The sequence below is a fragment of the Aquila chrysaetos genome, chromosome 10, assembly GCF_900496995.4.
Source record: "Aquila chrysaetos chrysaetos chromosome 10, bAquChr1.4, whole genome shotgun sequence".
In the NCBI taxonomy this organism is placed as follows: Eukaryota; Metazoa; Chordata; class Aves; order Accipitriformes; family Accipitridae; genus Aquila; species Aquila chrysaetos.
Window position 1 is genome coordinate 8,423,489 of NC_044013.1, and position 16,288 is coordinate 8,439,776.

Genomic DNA, 16,288 nt, shown 5'->3' on the forward strand with positions numbered 1-16,288 from the left:
GGTCACAGTTACCACTTCTTCCTTTGAAATACAGCAACATCTGCCCTCCCACAGTCTCATTCAGGCAAGGGATTCAGCCACGCAAGACCAGCTCGCGGGAGCACCATCACTCCAAGGCAGAACAGGAAAATACAGTATTTTGGTGGTCATTCTTTTTAATTCTTCAAGTAACCCCAATGAAAATGGTGCAAAGTGTCATCGTCACCCTGTAGATAAGTGATCTCCAGGAAAATGTGTTTCTAGCAATCAAGTGAGTACTTAGTTGGTTGACTGCCATCTGAAGACTCCAAATTACTAAACCTGATTAAGTTACAGAGGGTAACTTGGCAGGAACTCACTCTCTTATTGAGAAGAAACACCAAGAAACAGTTCAGACAGAAGCACATGCCTACTGGCAAAATGATTAAATGAGTCTGTGTTTGCTAAAGCCAGTTGCAGATGAATGCCAAATAAACTATGCATTGTTTAACAACCAGAATTGTAAAAACTCACCTGACTCTTGCAAGTATCTATATACCAGGAAGTTAACCTCATCACTGCTTATACTCATCTTTATTCCCAGTTAAACCATGAGGTCACAACAAAGGACACAACCCTGAAAATAAAAAAGTAGGTCAATTAAATATTTTTAGTAACTAATACGTATTTCTCAACAAATGATATATTTATAAAGTAACTAGCTCCCTGGCAGCATAGACAATGGTTTTATTTTATAATGCAAATAAGTCTACTGCAGTCATTAAAAAGTCATTTGTGTCTCCACAACATAAAGGTCAGTAAATTAAATATTGAAGGGCCAGATTCTCAAATGATACAAATTGGTATGGACTGGGGAACTATGACGCTTAATACCAGTACTAAAAAGGCCTAATTTCACAGGTTTTTAAAAAAATAATCAAGTGAGTTTCATCTAAGCAATATTATTGCTATGGAATATATTTTTCAAAATGTGGATTTCTCCCTGCCTGGCTAACAAAGACCGAGAACTTGGTTTCACGTTGGTATCCAGGCAAGTTCTCACTTTTACTTTCTAACCTACTTCAATTTTCAGGTACTCCTGCTGTAGTAAAAAGGTGCAATATGGGCTACAACACTGTATCTGTTCAAGAAAAGCACAGGTATTTCAACTAAAAATTAGAAAACATCTCAGCCACACACTTATGCTTTGCAAAAGGAATTCTTGAAATTAGAGACAAACTTTAAACAGACCATTTTTAGTAATATTTCTCTAGGCTTTCAATCAATGCTTTAAAAATATTGATGGATATATACACCCAATTTTCCCTTGATTTTATTAATGGTATATATTTAGCAAGAAAAATAATGTATCAGACTATATATACACTGTTGACGAAAAACTTTGAAAACATGAAGCAACAAGGGTCTTTAAAACACGAAGATGAAGAGACAGAATACAGTATTTTTTTCTAACTTTGAGCCTCATTTGTGAGAGCAATCTCATGACTTCTGAATGTTTGAAAATCCTGATCTTTCCATGACATCTAGTAAAAAAGTAAAAACATCAGCTTCCAGAACATAGTATGAAATAAGGTCCATCTCCTGTTCCTAGTATCCACCCAGCACTTTTCATCAGCAGACCTTGAAGGTTTTTATCCAGTCGCCCACCACCATCGTTTTCTTCTACAGAACTGGAGTCTGAGAAGGTAAGTGACTTTCCTACTGTTATTTGACAAAGTTTGACCTGGATTTGACGTTAAAAAAAAAAAAAAAAAAAAAGGACTAGAGAACAGGTTTTCTTGTATTGCTCAAAATAAAAAGTTCTTGCTACATGGCTACGTGGTCAGGTCATTTGCCACTATTGCTCAAAGTGGGAAAGCGGTGAACACAGCAGTAAGCAACAACTACAAGGTTATAATCAGCCTTATAAGGCTGCCATACATATTCTTTCCAGGCATCTTTTCCTAGCAAGATTTCTCAAAGAAATAGGAGAAAATGACCACACTCTCTTCCTTATCATCTAACTTTTGAATTTTACCAGTCAAACTGCAACCAAATTTGACAGTGGGAAGAGCTCTCCAAGATGTAACTTTCCTACAAGTCCCATAATGGTTTAGTGGGCATGGTGGTGTTGGGTTGATGGTTGGACTCGGTGATCTTACAGGTCTTTTCCAACCTAAACGATTCTATGCTTCTCTAACGTTGTAGAGGAAAGATCCAATGAAACTCCTCAAGAAGACGAGAGGCTACAGGATAAACTCGGACATCAAAAGGAGTGCGTTTACCCAAAACCACGCACGAACCCTGGCGAGTCGATGAGCACATGGACACCCCCAAACCCACCCCAGCTAATAGCCGGGGGTAGGAGGGAGGGCAGCGCGCACCGCCCGCTCCGTTTGGAGAGGGCACAGGAAAAATGACACAGTCCAAGAGCTGTGCAAGGAGGGCTCAGACCCAGTTGGGGCCAGCGGGACCCCAGTGGGAGAGCCAGGGTTATCCTGCATGGGAAATGGGGGGCTGTATGCAACGCTGGATGCGTCCACGGAAGCCAGATCTCGTGCTTATGGAGTAGCTCGAGCATACCGTGCTGCCCAAGGCGGGGAGATGGTTTTAGTTTCTTAAGGACATAAATAAAAATGCAGAGCTACTTAAATCCTTCTCATTTCTAAAGAAATGAGAAAAAATAATTGCTCCAGTACAGTAGCTGCTAGCCAGTGCAACACAACTCGTAAAGAAAGGTACATTGATACTAACCCCACCCTACCCACCCACAGCCTCCAGTGATGCCTGACGTACAAGGCGTACCTGCCAAATTACAATATACTTTAAGGGCTCATTTATTGAGCAGTGTGTGAAATGAATGTCATTTTTAGTCATTTCATGCATTAGCAACCAATTCTACCATGTGCAGGACCAAACGCTAATTTTATTCAGCTATGTTTTGTTGGCGCAAATCATCTTTATTTAAGACTCCTTGTTACGGAGAAGTTCTGTAGCAAGAGGAACAATATTATTCCTCAGTAAAAAAGGTAATTAAATCTAAAAAGACTAATAAAGAAGCCTTTTTACATTACATACACACACAAACAGTAGTATTTGTTTCATGGGTCTGTTCCTGATTTTTAAAATCTTGCTGCATGATCCAAAAAGATAGATCAAAATGCAGAAATCAGATGAAAGTGCTATTTGCTACATAGGGAAGACCTGCATTATTAATATAAAGAGGGCTCCCCACTCAAAGCGGAATTGTGGAGATGTCACATAAATTCACCTGTTATGTAGCTGGATAGCTCAAGAAAAAAAAGCTAACGTTTCGCTTGTCTGTCAAAAGTGTTATTCACCCTGCCCAAGTCAAATGAGTATCATTTTTCAAGGCTGGTCCAAAGCGTTTTCCACAAGATGCTTTGCTAGGGCAAGGAGCACTGCCACATGCTGTCCTGCCCGGCTATCAAGAGGTGGCAGTGCAACACCGGCTTCTGTACAGCAACGGCTAGAAAAACACAGAAATGTGTTCCATAAATACACTGTTTGCCTGATGAGGACGTGAAATTGAAAAGGGTGCAAAAGGTTCCAGTTTTTTACCGAGCTATTGCTTTATCCATTTTTTCGGGGCGTATTTAAATTTTCTGAAAACTCATTTCTGTATTTACCCCCCATCACAGGCCCAGCTGCTCAGCCGGTGCCCCGGAGACAACCGTCACCCCCGGCTATCGCGCAGCCAAGGCAAGTGAGGAATCGTGAGAAGAACAAGCAACACCAAACCACCTTCCTTCCCATACCAGAAGCAGACTATCACGATAAAGAGAAAATACAGCAGAAGTACCGATAGGAGAGGATTCAATATTTATTGCCCTTTGACAAATTTGGAAACCGATACCGGGCTTATGCTGCCAACCCTCGAAACGAGGGGCAAAGCCAAACATCCCCCAGCGACGGGCTCTGCAGCGGGGCCACCTCCAGCCTTGGGAGCAGACTTTGCAGACAGCTCAGAGCTGCGCGAATCCCCATTGCACGTGATGGAGAAGCTGGTGCTGTCTCCAGCCGCGGGGACCATCCTGCCTCCCTCCTCCTCGCTCATAGCTTCCTGGGAAGTAACCAGCAGGAACGACCCGAGACGGCGGCAGCGAGGGGATGACGGCGAAAAGGAGCGGAGGTAGGACGGAGAGGGGACCCGCTGACCCCGAAGCCACCGGCCACGTTGCTCTCAGTGCTCAACAACGCACGGCCGCTCCCTCGCTTCATGCTGAAGTTACAACTTGCCGAGGATGTCTGCCAAAGAAAAGCAGTAACGGGAAAGAAAATAAACCTGCTAACCTACGAACCGTGTGAACTCCATTTTCCCTAATGCCACAACACGGCCCCAGGGCTTGTTTGTGAGGTGATGGAGAAGATTTCTTACAAGTGGCATCATGTAAATGGAAACACAAATAGAGGAGGAAAGGCTGAAAAGAAGAAAATTAGGGGAGGGGAAAAAAAGAAAAAAGTAATTTATCTTCATGTATGCACCCACACATGTACACGCATACCCCATACACTAACAAATCTACTTCATTAATGCTGGTTTATTTCCCCCAAATCCACTATTTCCACGTGCAATTGACTATTCGCTTTGGGCACTTAATAGATATTAATATCGCTCTTCACTTTAGATACAGCAATTAAATAACCAAAAATACACAGAAAAATGAGCCAAAAATAAGTAGAAGTGACACATAATTCCTACCAGTCTTAGATTTCTAGCCTAGTTTGCAAAGGGCCCATTAAAAATATCTCAAGATATTTGCACCTGTATGTCCCAAATCCATTCTGAAAATGTAACAAGATCCTTGAGGCCCTTTCTTCCAGCCCTCATAAAAATTCCAAGTCTTCCTTGAAACTTTCTGTGGATTTACAGGAAATATGGCAAAGTACGATGCACCCACACTACTGTTTTATCTCCAAGTGTGCTTTTAAAGGAAATCACTCCCACTTGCCTCTACTTTTGTTTTGCACCTTGGAGCAGTTGCAGTGCATGTGAAGTAGATTGCTTACCAGTAAAACTAGGATTAAACAAAAAAAAAAAAAAAACCACACAACACAACCCCCCCCCCCCCCCCCCCCCAACCCAACAAAAACCAACAGGTAAAAAAAAGGATGTGCACAAGGGCTTACGAACCATGCCCAAATTGCTCACTGGTTTCCAGTCCCTGGGACCACACCAGGATTGATATTCGCTGCTCAAAACAAAGTCCACTTCAGCATGCCTCTTCTCAGGCTCTCAGCCCACACGTGCCCCTGCGATGCTCGGCAATGCCGTAGTGCCAGGGAAACTGTATTACAGCGTAGGTAACCTGTCACCCTGTTCTCCCTCGATCCTCCAAACCCACTGAGCCAGAGCCACTGGTTATCTGTAGGATCCCCTTCTCGGAGGATGGGCCTGTGGTTTATAACACCACTGTTCAGGTAGAATCAGCATAGTATCAAGACATCCCAGGTAATTTTTAATTTCACTGCAGACAGTCCCCGAACTCCCAAAATTTATCAGGCGTAAAACGTATCAGCCATAAAAAAAGAAGTCAACTGTCCATACAGATGCTGGCCTCGAGTTCTTCTCAAGAACTAGATGTGCCACAGGTCAGGAACTGACAAGACACGTCTGTGCTTTAGACATACCGACCCACTCGTTCCAACTCTGAATTCACGTCAGAAATCACACAAAAAGTAATTTGGAAACTGTTTTTTTCAAAGGAAACGAGGTTTCTTGTCCCAGAGCCAACACGCCAACTCTGACTTAGCTTCCACATTAGCAAAAACGTGCCTGTATGTCTGTAACATGCCTACCGTTAACTCAGACACACCAGCACGCGAGGTCTCACACGGGCTTCTCCCACCCCTTGAGGACCATTCACACACTTTCATACTTTGGGTAAAATTTACAAATAAAATCCGTTATAACGAGATCAAGTTCCACTATCATGAACACCGGATCTGCAGGCTAATGGGTACCCAACAGTACAAATCTGATTGTATTTCTGACAAATTATTATTCTACTCTGCATGTTTATGCTAGCTTTGTACTCTTCTTCCAGGTTCATGCCAAATGCTAGAGAACAGATGCTGCCCGATATGGCTCCTGGCCTAATAGTTTTTTTGGTTTGGGTTTTTTTTTTTTTTTTTAAACAAACCTGAACTGGCAGAGAAAGTTTACACATCAGATTAGTACTTTGTATCTCTTAATCACAGTTTTATAACTTATAGTAGATTTACTACAGTTAGATTTATTGTATCATCAAACAACAGCCTAAGAAAGTAATATTTCTGCAGTTTTAGGTGGGCTCTAACACATCCTAATTAGGTAGGATAACAGAAAAACCTGGCAGGCTGCTGTGAATAATAATTCCCCCAAACATACCACTCATTAGTTTGATACCAAATATGATATGTTAAAGGGAACAGCTAATGCTCTGGGTAGCTCTGAAAAATGTTTAATGTTCACATCTAAACAGACTGATACATTTATCCATGGAAAACAGAAGTCTGGCTACAGAAACAATAAATCTCCTACGACAGAAATACTGTCACTAGTCCTTTTATTTTTTCCTCTTTCACAAGAAATACGGACAAATATTTTGCCAGCATGTGTGCACATAGACAGCAATACCATTTTTTTTTAATTGCTGCTTAAGAATCTTCTTTTTTTAATGACCATGATGGTTAAAAAAAAAAAAAAAAAAAAAAAAAAAAGGCAAATTATATGATCCAACCTGGGAATGCATAGTTTTTTTAATTCCACCCAAAACCCCTAAAGGTGCATACCCCAAAACCCTAAAGGTGCATGCAAGTCCTTTGGAAAGTTTTATTACAATTCTGCTTTACATCTCTATTACCTCTCTTAAAAATGAAGTCCTGTGTGTGATACACAATTCCTCTTCGCTAAGTTTTGCAGCTGACCCTGGGAGTCCCTCAGCCTGGCGAACCTACCTGCTGAACTCGACAGCTATGGGATGGCTGTCACGGAGGCTCAGGGGACAGACAATACCCCACAGCCCAGGAAAGTGCCAACACACTGAACTCCACCACTTCTCCAACTCCACCACAACTCCAAGGTCGATTAAGATAGCGAGGCACCAATGCCACCAAGTCTGCTTTATCAACTCAGAGGTGCTGAAGAAAGTGGAAAGGGTGCTATTTAAATCCAACCACTCAGACCAGCCAAACTCCTGGATTTGTGAGGTTTCAGCAGGACTTCATTCAGATACCAAATCTGCCTCGCGAGTAGCTTGCAGAACTGGAGTTTTAATCCTGGCCTCCACAAAACGCTGTTGCTGGTGGCTGCTGTTCTACCAAGGTGTTCTCCAAAGGCACAGTGGATCCACCCCAAACGGCTGCTGAACTCAGTAAGCCTACATCCAAAGAAGAGTTCTGTACAGTCCTTCAGAAACGGTTTATAAAGGAAAACTCATAAAATAAATTAGTGGTTCCTGTATGTCAAGCATGCAGAGTGTGACCAATGTTGTGCGTCCTTCTGTGTAAGAATTTATTAGACATCAATTTCAAAGTGAACATTTTCTCATACTTTAAAAAAAGACAAAAAAGTTGAGTTTTCTTAAACTGTACCAACTAATTCCTCTAAAGACTCCTATTTGCTCTTTCACATATTCACTTGAGAGATGGGGTCCAATATTGTATTGGGCATAATACAAATGAGCCCTTATTAAAGTTCTCCTACTATCTGACAATCTGCAATTAGGAATTCTTTCTAACCTTCTGAATTTAAAGGAAAATGCTTTTTAAATTAAATGCATAAGCTTTGTTGTAATATATTTCAAAATGAAAGTTATCTCATCTTCTGCATTTTACCTGTGTCTCTAAATTGCTGTTATTTAAATGTGCCCTTTTTTTTAAGATTCAATAATCTATGTCAAATGTGAACTTGCATAAAAAATTGTCTGTAATTCTACCTAATGAACCTTCTTACTGATTTCCCATATGATCAAGCTTTGCTAGTTTTCCTTCTAGCAATTTAAAACAAGAGATGCTTCTCATGTTCATCTTTTACCTCTACTGTCTCGCTTTTAATCTCAGGAATACAGCTTCATTTCCAAATACTAAAAAAATAATTTTTACTTCCCTCATCTGAATTGTTTTCCTTAGCTCAGGCGATAAATATTTGTATTCCGTACTTCAGCTTTAGTGACCTAATTTATGGCAACAGTCTCTATCTTTCCGTGCCAATTTGAGAGTATGAAGCATAGAAGATGACAAAGCCAGTTTGAAATTTTCTGAAGAAAAAGAATTACAACCCTGAAAGGGAAAAAAAAAAAAGGGAAAAAAAGCAAAACACAAAGCCACCCAAAACCTTAGCTAAAAATAAGTTACTGTCTACTTATCTGAGTACTCAAGTCCCCAGAAACGCCAAGCACAGTCCTGAGTACTATTACAAAACAAGCTGCAGATGAAGCCCATTTGCTGGTTTTGCCTAGAGCAAAGTAGTATTTAATTACTGAACTATGAATCTCCTCCCCAAAGTCATATGCTGCGTGACCCAGGAGACTGGGATTCCGGATGTTACAGCAGAGAGACAAGCGACGGTATGTATATTCAGTATCATATTTCGAGGGCTATGTCTACAAAGCTGCAAACTTCTATGCTTTCTGGAGTTAAAAATACATCTTTTTGGACAGCTATAGGGCATCTTGCAGCGATTCTTGGCAGCCTTATTTTGTAAATCCCTAGACTGACTAAAGAAACAGGGATGTTTCTGGTATTGACACTTTATTCAACGCTCTTTAGGTTCTTAAACCTCTTTTTTCCCTTGTTTACAGTGCTACACAAGAAGAAATTATGTGTTTGGGGGGGGGATTTTTCTCCTTATTTCCTATATCAGAATAGCAAAAAGGTATTGTGTATTAGTATTTTAAAGACTTTTCAACTGTTTGGGGAACAATAAAAATAGACATCTCTTTCCAGGCACAACTTTTCTGCATGATAATTACAAACCTGTTGAAATGGAAGTAGTTCTGATACATCTTTCTTCAGGAGCAAATATATTATTCTTTCAAAACTTAAAAGCCAAACCCAGCTGCTCAGAACACGCACCCATATGCCAGTAAAACCACCAGCAGAAAGTCCTGCCTCAATTTTGACTACTTCATGAAAGTCACCCCTTCCTGACTCCCCACAAGATCCCAAGCCCAAACATCTCATCTGGCTCCCCTGAAGGTGGCCAAGGAGAGGGCTTTTAATCACAGAGCTCAAGTCCACTGATGCAGGCAAACCAGGATTAAATGAAAACTGTCCAGAAGTAGTAGTTAAAAAGTTAAATCACCATTCTCTTTCAATACTTAAATAATTTTCAGAGCACACCAGGAAATATAACCGAACATTATGAAATTCTCCTTGATCAAACACTTAAATCCAGACCAAAGGCATTTTTCAGAAAGGAAGAACCTGTGGCTTGATGGGATGACCTTCAGGGTCAGGCTGTCCTACCTGCACACAAGCGGGGCAGATGTCTACGGCAACAAAACTGGAAATGTGGCATTTCTAAAACTGACTAGAAACAGATAGCTTCCGATTGATGACCGGAATTGGCACATTTACCTGGGGAAGCAATAGTATAGGTTTGGCCAGTATGGATTACTTCACAAGATGACCTGCTAAGTCCACCTTCTAGGCTCTGTATGCTAAATGTATCTAACTCTGTAATGCAGAGCAAAGTACCAGCCAAATTCTTGTCATTACCCCAGGGAGAGACATCTGTCCCCCAAAAGGGAAAATTTTCTTATAGGAGGGCCCATCACGGGAACAGTGGTAACATCAAGCAAGCTGTAGAGCTTCCATTCATAGGCCATTAGAAGGACATCCCTTTAGACAGAGCTACAATCCTTCAGGAATACATAATTTAAATAAATTAAGACTTTTGCAATCAAACTTATAGACTCTGTCTCAAGAAGGCTTTGTAAAATTGTTAAATGGCTTTACTAAGTGCTAAAATAACAGCCTACTAATATTCTCTGGATCTAGACATAGAACAGCAGTAGGTTGCTGGAATCAAGCGCAAGAAAGATGAAAACTGGAAGAGCATTACCTGTTACGTTGTTTAAAATCCCATGGAATATACCTCTTCAGCATGCACCCAGTTTTAAGCATGCAACTATACGACTGCTAATCTCCTGTGCTGCATTAAAGCCTTAGCAAAAAATTAATTATGGATGAATGTGGGAGCACACCCATTAATCCTTGCTTGGATCAAACTGTGTAAAAATTTCAGAGAAAATAACTGATCGAGAAGAGCTCTTGAGTCGGTCAAAATGAGCCCCACCGAGAGCTTCCGCTGAGACTAAGGTAGGGGAGGGGGCAACGTCCAAAAAACGTCTTCTATTTGTGACCACGCTCCATTGAAAATAAGCACAAGTACTACGGTTCAAGCTTTTTGATCAAGAACGTGTAGAAATTACAATTAAACGGAGTTAAAAGATCTCCATACTGTGCTAAGTTTCTGCTCTCAGCTGATTTATTCTCATTTTCACTGCTGGAAAACCCACCAAATAACGTTGCCTGTAAGTCTGATCAAGAACATTTCATTTTTTCCAATACGTTGTTCCTGATGTTCCCACAATAGATCATTCAGGGCTCTAAGGGACTGTGTCAATTGAATTGAATGATGTGGTCGCCTGCTGGTACACAAATGCGAAGGCAAAGCTGAGGGGGTTTATTTTCAAAACAGGAGACATTGATCCTGTGACAATGTTCCATTACCCTGACTTTATTTCTATTAGAGACAGTGATTACATCTACATCAATCGCTTGAGCTGATGGATATTGGTGCACTAACAGTGACACAGTTTTTCACTATGCTGCTGATGCTGACCTGCATACTGATGGCTTACAAAAAAAGATTCATTCTGAGCTTGGACTAATGCTACTTATTTGTCAATGAAAAAACTACTGGAGTTTGGGCAGACTTTTGTAATTAGTCGGTTTTCAACTGTCTGTGGTTTTGGGGGTTTTTTTTGTGTGTTCTGGAAATCTTATTGTGGAACGGTGATTAGTGGCCATGTAGCCTGGCACAGATTCTATTTGTTATGATTAATATATTTATATTGCTACCTGATGGTAATAAAACAGCATATGCAGTTCTTAAAAGCATCTGTGAAAAGGTATCTCTGCACTCCTACAATAGCATCCCTATCTTGATTGGGGATTTTTTCATACAGGTGCATGGACTCCTCTTCCATTTTCTAGTACTGTCACGCTTTTACAGTTTCTGTCCGCTGTACTTGCTCTCTTTCCCAAGCTGGTGATCCATCTTCTGGCTTTCGTCCCTTGACCTGACATACGATCCTGAGCCTGTGGTCACGCATTTGCCCTGGTTTTCACCTCTTCACCACGCACTGCCTACATGTGCTCTGCACTCCTGAATTCATCTCTCCAACTGCTTTCAAGAGCACTGACTTTATCTGTACTTCCTTCAGGCATTTCTTTTCCTACGTTCTTCTTTCACTACTTTTCCATTACAACACACGAATTACTAACATTTTGCACAAATAAACTCTGGTGGTTGAAAAAAATTCAATTCGTCTTCAACAACAGTGATTCCTATTCCGAATGAGCTCTGTTCATTCTATTTGTTCTTGTTTGTTTAGCCTTGTGCCGAGTCACGTCCTGAAGAGCCTGCAGGAGAAAGGCCTTTGTCTCTTTGTGTGACTCGCTTCAGTGTATTTACCGCAGTGGTAAACCCTCATTCCTGATTAGGAAGGGGTTTTTTTAATGCTGCCATAACAACAACAACAAATTGAGGTGATTTGGAGTTATACCTACGCAGAGTAAAAAAGCACAGCAGAGATCAGAGTTAGCAGCACCTGATGAAGTGCAGAAACCGGGACGACAGCACGCCTGCCAGAGACAACCAGCATCTTCTCCCAGTACCCTTCTGCACCGTGCTGCTGCCATCGACAACTCACGTTAGCATAAGGTTGGGCACCTCCTTGCTGAAGTCCATCCCATGCTGCACATCAGCATTTTTTCCATAACCAAAAGTAAAACAAAGAGACCCCAAATCCTCCTCCGTGGTGTGCCCTGGTACTCGCAAGGCTGAGCCTGTAGGGACCCAAGCAGCCCTTGCCTTGGAGATCCGAGAGCATTCGGCTATACAGCGATGAATTTTGCTAGAGTCTTAAGTTTTGAAACACTCGTCAGAGGCCACCACTGCCTCATGGTTTTGGATTGGGTCTTTTTTGTGAAATGCTAGGTTTTTATGTTTTATTAAGGTAGCTATCATTACTCAGGTAATTATAGTTTGGGGATAACAAACAATTTTTCTGAAATTCCTTTGTGAGTGCACGAAAGCTGCCAATTTTTTCCTGAGGCAGATGTTTTGTTGAATACTAACAGCTCCGAGTCCACTGTTTCTGAAAAATGAAGGATGAAACTTAAAACCCCTGTGAGAAAATACCATAGTAGGGTGAAAAAAGGGAAAAAAACCCTAACAATCTCACAGGACACAGAGAAGATCCTTCAGTTACAATTTATTGCCATTTCAACTCAGGAAAATATAAACTGTTAACAAGGAAAGATATCATCTCCAGCTTTAGTGGCCATTAATCAAGAGCAACTACATCAGAACCGGCTACTTACTGACGACAAGGCCAGATTTATTTATTTATTTAATTACTTATTTATTTAAATTAGGATGAAGAAAAAGCAAACAGTGCCCTTTGGATAGGGAAAACAATTAATTAATTACACTAAGAATGCAGGGGGTTGCTGTGTTTGTTTGTTTGTTTGTTTTTTAATAAAAAGACCTGATGACTTCTGACTACTTGGGACAAGGCCAATATTACTCATGAGTTGTGGACTGATGTCAAACAGGTTGACTGGTACTTACAAATGTTAATAGTAGAAATACACTTAGCTTTAGACATGTTTTTCTCTATTAACCCAGATATTCAACATATTGAGAATCTAACTGCAGTTGGACAGCAGAATTTTGTATTGAAAATATGTGCTAACATTCATCATATTTAGTGTTCAAAGCTCTCTACAGCCATGAAACATATCCTAAAGCCTAGAATAAATTAAATGTAAACTGACAAGTTCTTTCTAGCCCCAAGATGTTCACCTAAAAGATTTAAAGATGTGTAACTCATGATTGACTGCAGCATTATGCATGAATGAAGAGTTTTAAAGAAGGCTTAAGAAAGTTTACCCTCAGATTAAAAACTCAACTCTTTCCTTTACCCAAGCATTTTCACATCCAGCCCTTTTTACTAAAGCAGCCTGAAATGAGCCTGTGGGAATCTGCAGGTAAATAACCATTATCAGTTCAAGACCTTAAAAAACCAAAAAACCCCACCTTTCATAAAACCAAAAATAACAGGTAACATGCTTCTGCAATTGGTCATATGAACATAAAAAAAGAACGACGTGTGAATCTACATTAGATATGTCTACCCCCACACTCCTCCACTACCCCTGCCTTATTAGATTGCTAATCTGCAAAACAAGACATCCTTTCCTCATAACTGCTCCACCAATACCACCTACAACACCACTTTCTTTTGTTCCCAAATAAAACCAAATGCAACAACAGTATTAAAAAGTGCAAACCACAGCTACGAGTCTTTAAAAGCTGTCTTAGAAATGTAGCACATTTTTGCTCAAGAATAATCAAACTGCAGTGTCTGAGCTTAAAGGACGGAAATCAGTTACCAATGCAAACAAGATCAAGTGCAAAAGGGCTGTATGAAACCATCTTCACCTAGGCTTTTTTTTTTTTTTTAATTAAAGACTAATTAGCAGGGCAAACGGATTAAATCAGAGGATTCCTCAGAAAAGAGAGACATACTAATTAAAATGAATCTAATGCTTACAAATTTATTTTAGAAAAAGGACCACTGAAGTGAATCGGAAACCAACCGTACTTACTTCAGCACCTCAAGATTAAACGTCAGGTGGACTTTGAAATTAGGTAGCTAAATTTTCCAGAAGCACCTAAATCACTTAGAAGCCTTATTGGAATTGCCGTCTAATGAAGAACAGGATGTGAAGTACTTGCCTCTTCTGGGTACTTCCTAAGACCAAGTTGACACGTGTCTCAAAAGCCATGAAATAAATGAAGAAACACTGTCTGACAAACATTTTTGGTATTCAAAGAGTCAAAGCTCCCCTCATCTGTTAAGTTTAAATCAAGTATTAGAGTAAAAGTAGAATATCCATGATCTTAGCCCTAAGGAGACTGGGCACAGCCACTCATGAACACGACCGACTGCAGCCGCAGACAGCACGCAATGATTCATTCGTCTTAGGCTGTGACACAGCATGATCAACGTACTTGTCCTATTTTCTATTTACAACCTAAAATAACAAAAACTGAGACCAACACAAATTCTCATTTCTTCTTTCTCTGCACTATATACCAATCTGCAATACAGATGCAATCTATTAAGAAGTAATAGAGAAATAAAGCAACAGCAATCCAAGCAACATCTCAGAGATGCTGCACCAGCGAAGGCAGCTGGGCAATCAGGCATGTGTGCCTGAGACAGCTCTGGAAACGGCAGTCCAGTGGCAGGTTATAAAGGCTGTTGGCATAGGTCGTGAGGGAAGAGTACTGCTTTACTTTTACTGAAATAAAAGACTGGGCATTCCTGAGCCACCATTCTGTCATCGTTGGTCTCTCATGGCTGTCATTGCCTCCACCACACATGGTCTAGGAGGTAGCGAGGCAGTAACGTGACTTGTGTAGTCCATGCACCAGCTTCCACTGTGGGACTGGACACTCAACTACACAAGAAGTTGAGCTGCAGACACAAGACCCTTGCTGGGACACAGGTAGCTCCAACAAAAACACCTCACCCCCCAGTAACTCTGTGACAAGGGACAGATTGTTTTCCAAGCCTGCAAGTACCTCTTTCCTTAATTTATATAATTTTCAGTTTCTGCTACAATAGCCACCTTCAAGGCAGACATTCAATCTCCACATCTCTACATCCTACTCTGTACCACATCTCAAAGTTTGACTGTGTAAGTTGTCATGAGCAAAAACTATACTGTCTAGGCTTTAGTGCTATGTATTTTGGCAGAGAATGTTTCCATCTATATTAGCTATACCAGAATTTCCATAAGAAATAGTATTGATTTTTCCCTTCAAGTATATGCATTTAATGAAAAACTCAGTCATGCCTCCAAAGGTTGTCTAGACATTAAGTTGGCCCCCCTTCCTGCCTTCAGCATCTGCTTATTTTTTTCTCTAAATGAAGCTGTATCAAGGGTCTTTTGTCAGAATATTAAGAATAGCATATATGCTGAGGTGATATGCCTATAACACGTAGAAGAGACATGCAATACAGTCATCATCCTTGACCAGATTTTCCATACCCTGCAATATATCCTTTTTTTTTAACTGGGAGTTGTTCCAGTATCTGAATTGTTAAGAGCAGTTTTTCTTCTACAAAAGGTCCTGAAAAATAAAAACGAGCTTCTTTCCTTGTCTGTTGAAAACAGAGTATTTTACCTAACTCAAATTATCCTCAACTAAGGACAACTCTGAATGAATGCCAAGTTCTGATACTTCATCAGTGTTTAAGTCTAGAGACATATTTATACCGCTGTGAAGGAAAAACTCCCAGAGATCCGATGAACATGCCTGCCATAACACAGCCCCAGACAGCTCCTACACATTGTAAAGTCACCTGTATCTGTAGGAGCAATTACATTGTTGATCTTAGAAGATTAAAGAAGCGTACCAGATGTTCTTCTTGCTAATTTGGCACTGTACCGAGGGTCTGACTAGTAAAAGGAACCTGAACACATCTGTAGAGGGATACGCAATGAGTTTCAAAAAAATATTAAAAGATGGTTTAAAAGAACACTACTGCTTTTCTGAATAGCACATGGGATATAGAAAAGCTATAGGAAAGCAGCTTGTTGTATATAAAGTCTTTGTTTTGCAGGGGAAGCATCCTTCAAAGCTGTATGCAAATGCTTGCGTGAGTGCCTATACACAAACACACACATAAAAACCTTAAAATTTAAAACTGTTGGCTTTATACAGTAGAGGCAGGAGAGTCTACTGAAGAAACTCTTATCACATGGGCTGAAAGTCACAAAGGATCCAATTAAGATAAAAAGTTCAAACCCAGGACATTTCCTCTTTCTGACTGCTTAGGCCAACATCAGACATCTGTTCTCACTAATTTTTTAATTAGTCCCCTTTGAAGCAAACTATTCAAAACCTGAAGATACATCATCTGTCCGATAAGGATGCCCCCTCCCCCTCCATTAGAAGGCGCTATTTTGAATTAAACAGTCTCCTCTACTGGTGCAGCTGGAAACATGATCATAGCTT

The 16,288-nt window shown here is 40.5% G+C and overlaps 1 protein-coding gene across 6 annotated transcripts in view; it reads right to left on the reverse strand.

Annotated features, from left to right (window-relative positions):
* TBL1XR1 (TBL1X receptor 1) overlaps positions 1-16,288 on the reverse strand; it is a 118,780-nt gene that overhangs the window by 21,705 nt on the left and 80,787 nt on the right. For 5 of the 6 annotated variants that reach the window (XM_030027989.2, XM_041126627.1, XM_030027988.2 and 2 more), the window contains one exon: positions 493-595. The exons of the other annotated variant lie outside the window; for it this stretch is intronic. In XM_030027989.2, the coding sequence (XP_029883849.1) occupies positions 493-550 (58 nt within the window). In that variant the 5' untranslated portion in view covers positions 551-595. The remainder of the gene's footprint in view (positions 1-492; positions 596-16,288) is intronic. 6 annotated transcript variants of the gene reach the window in all.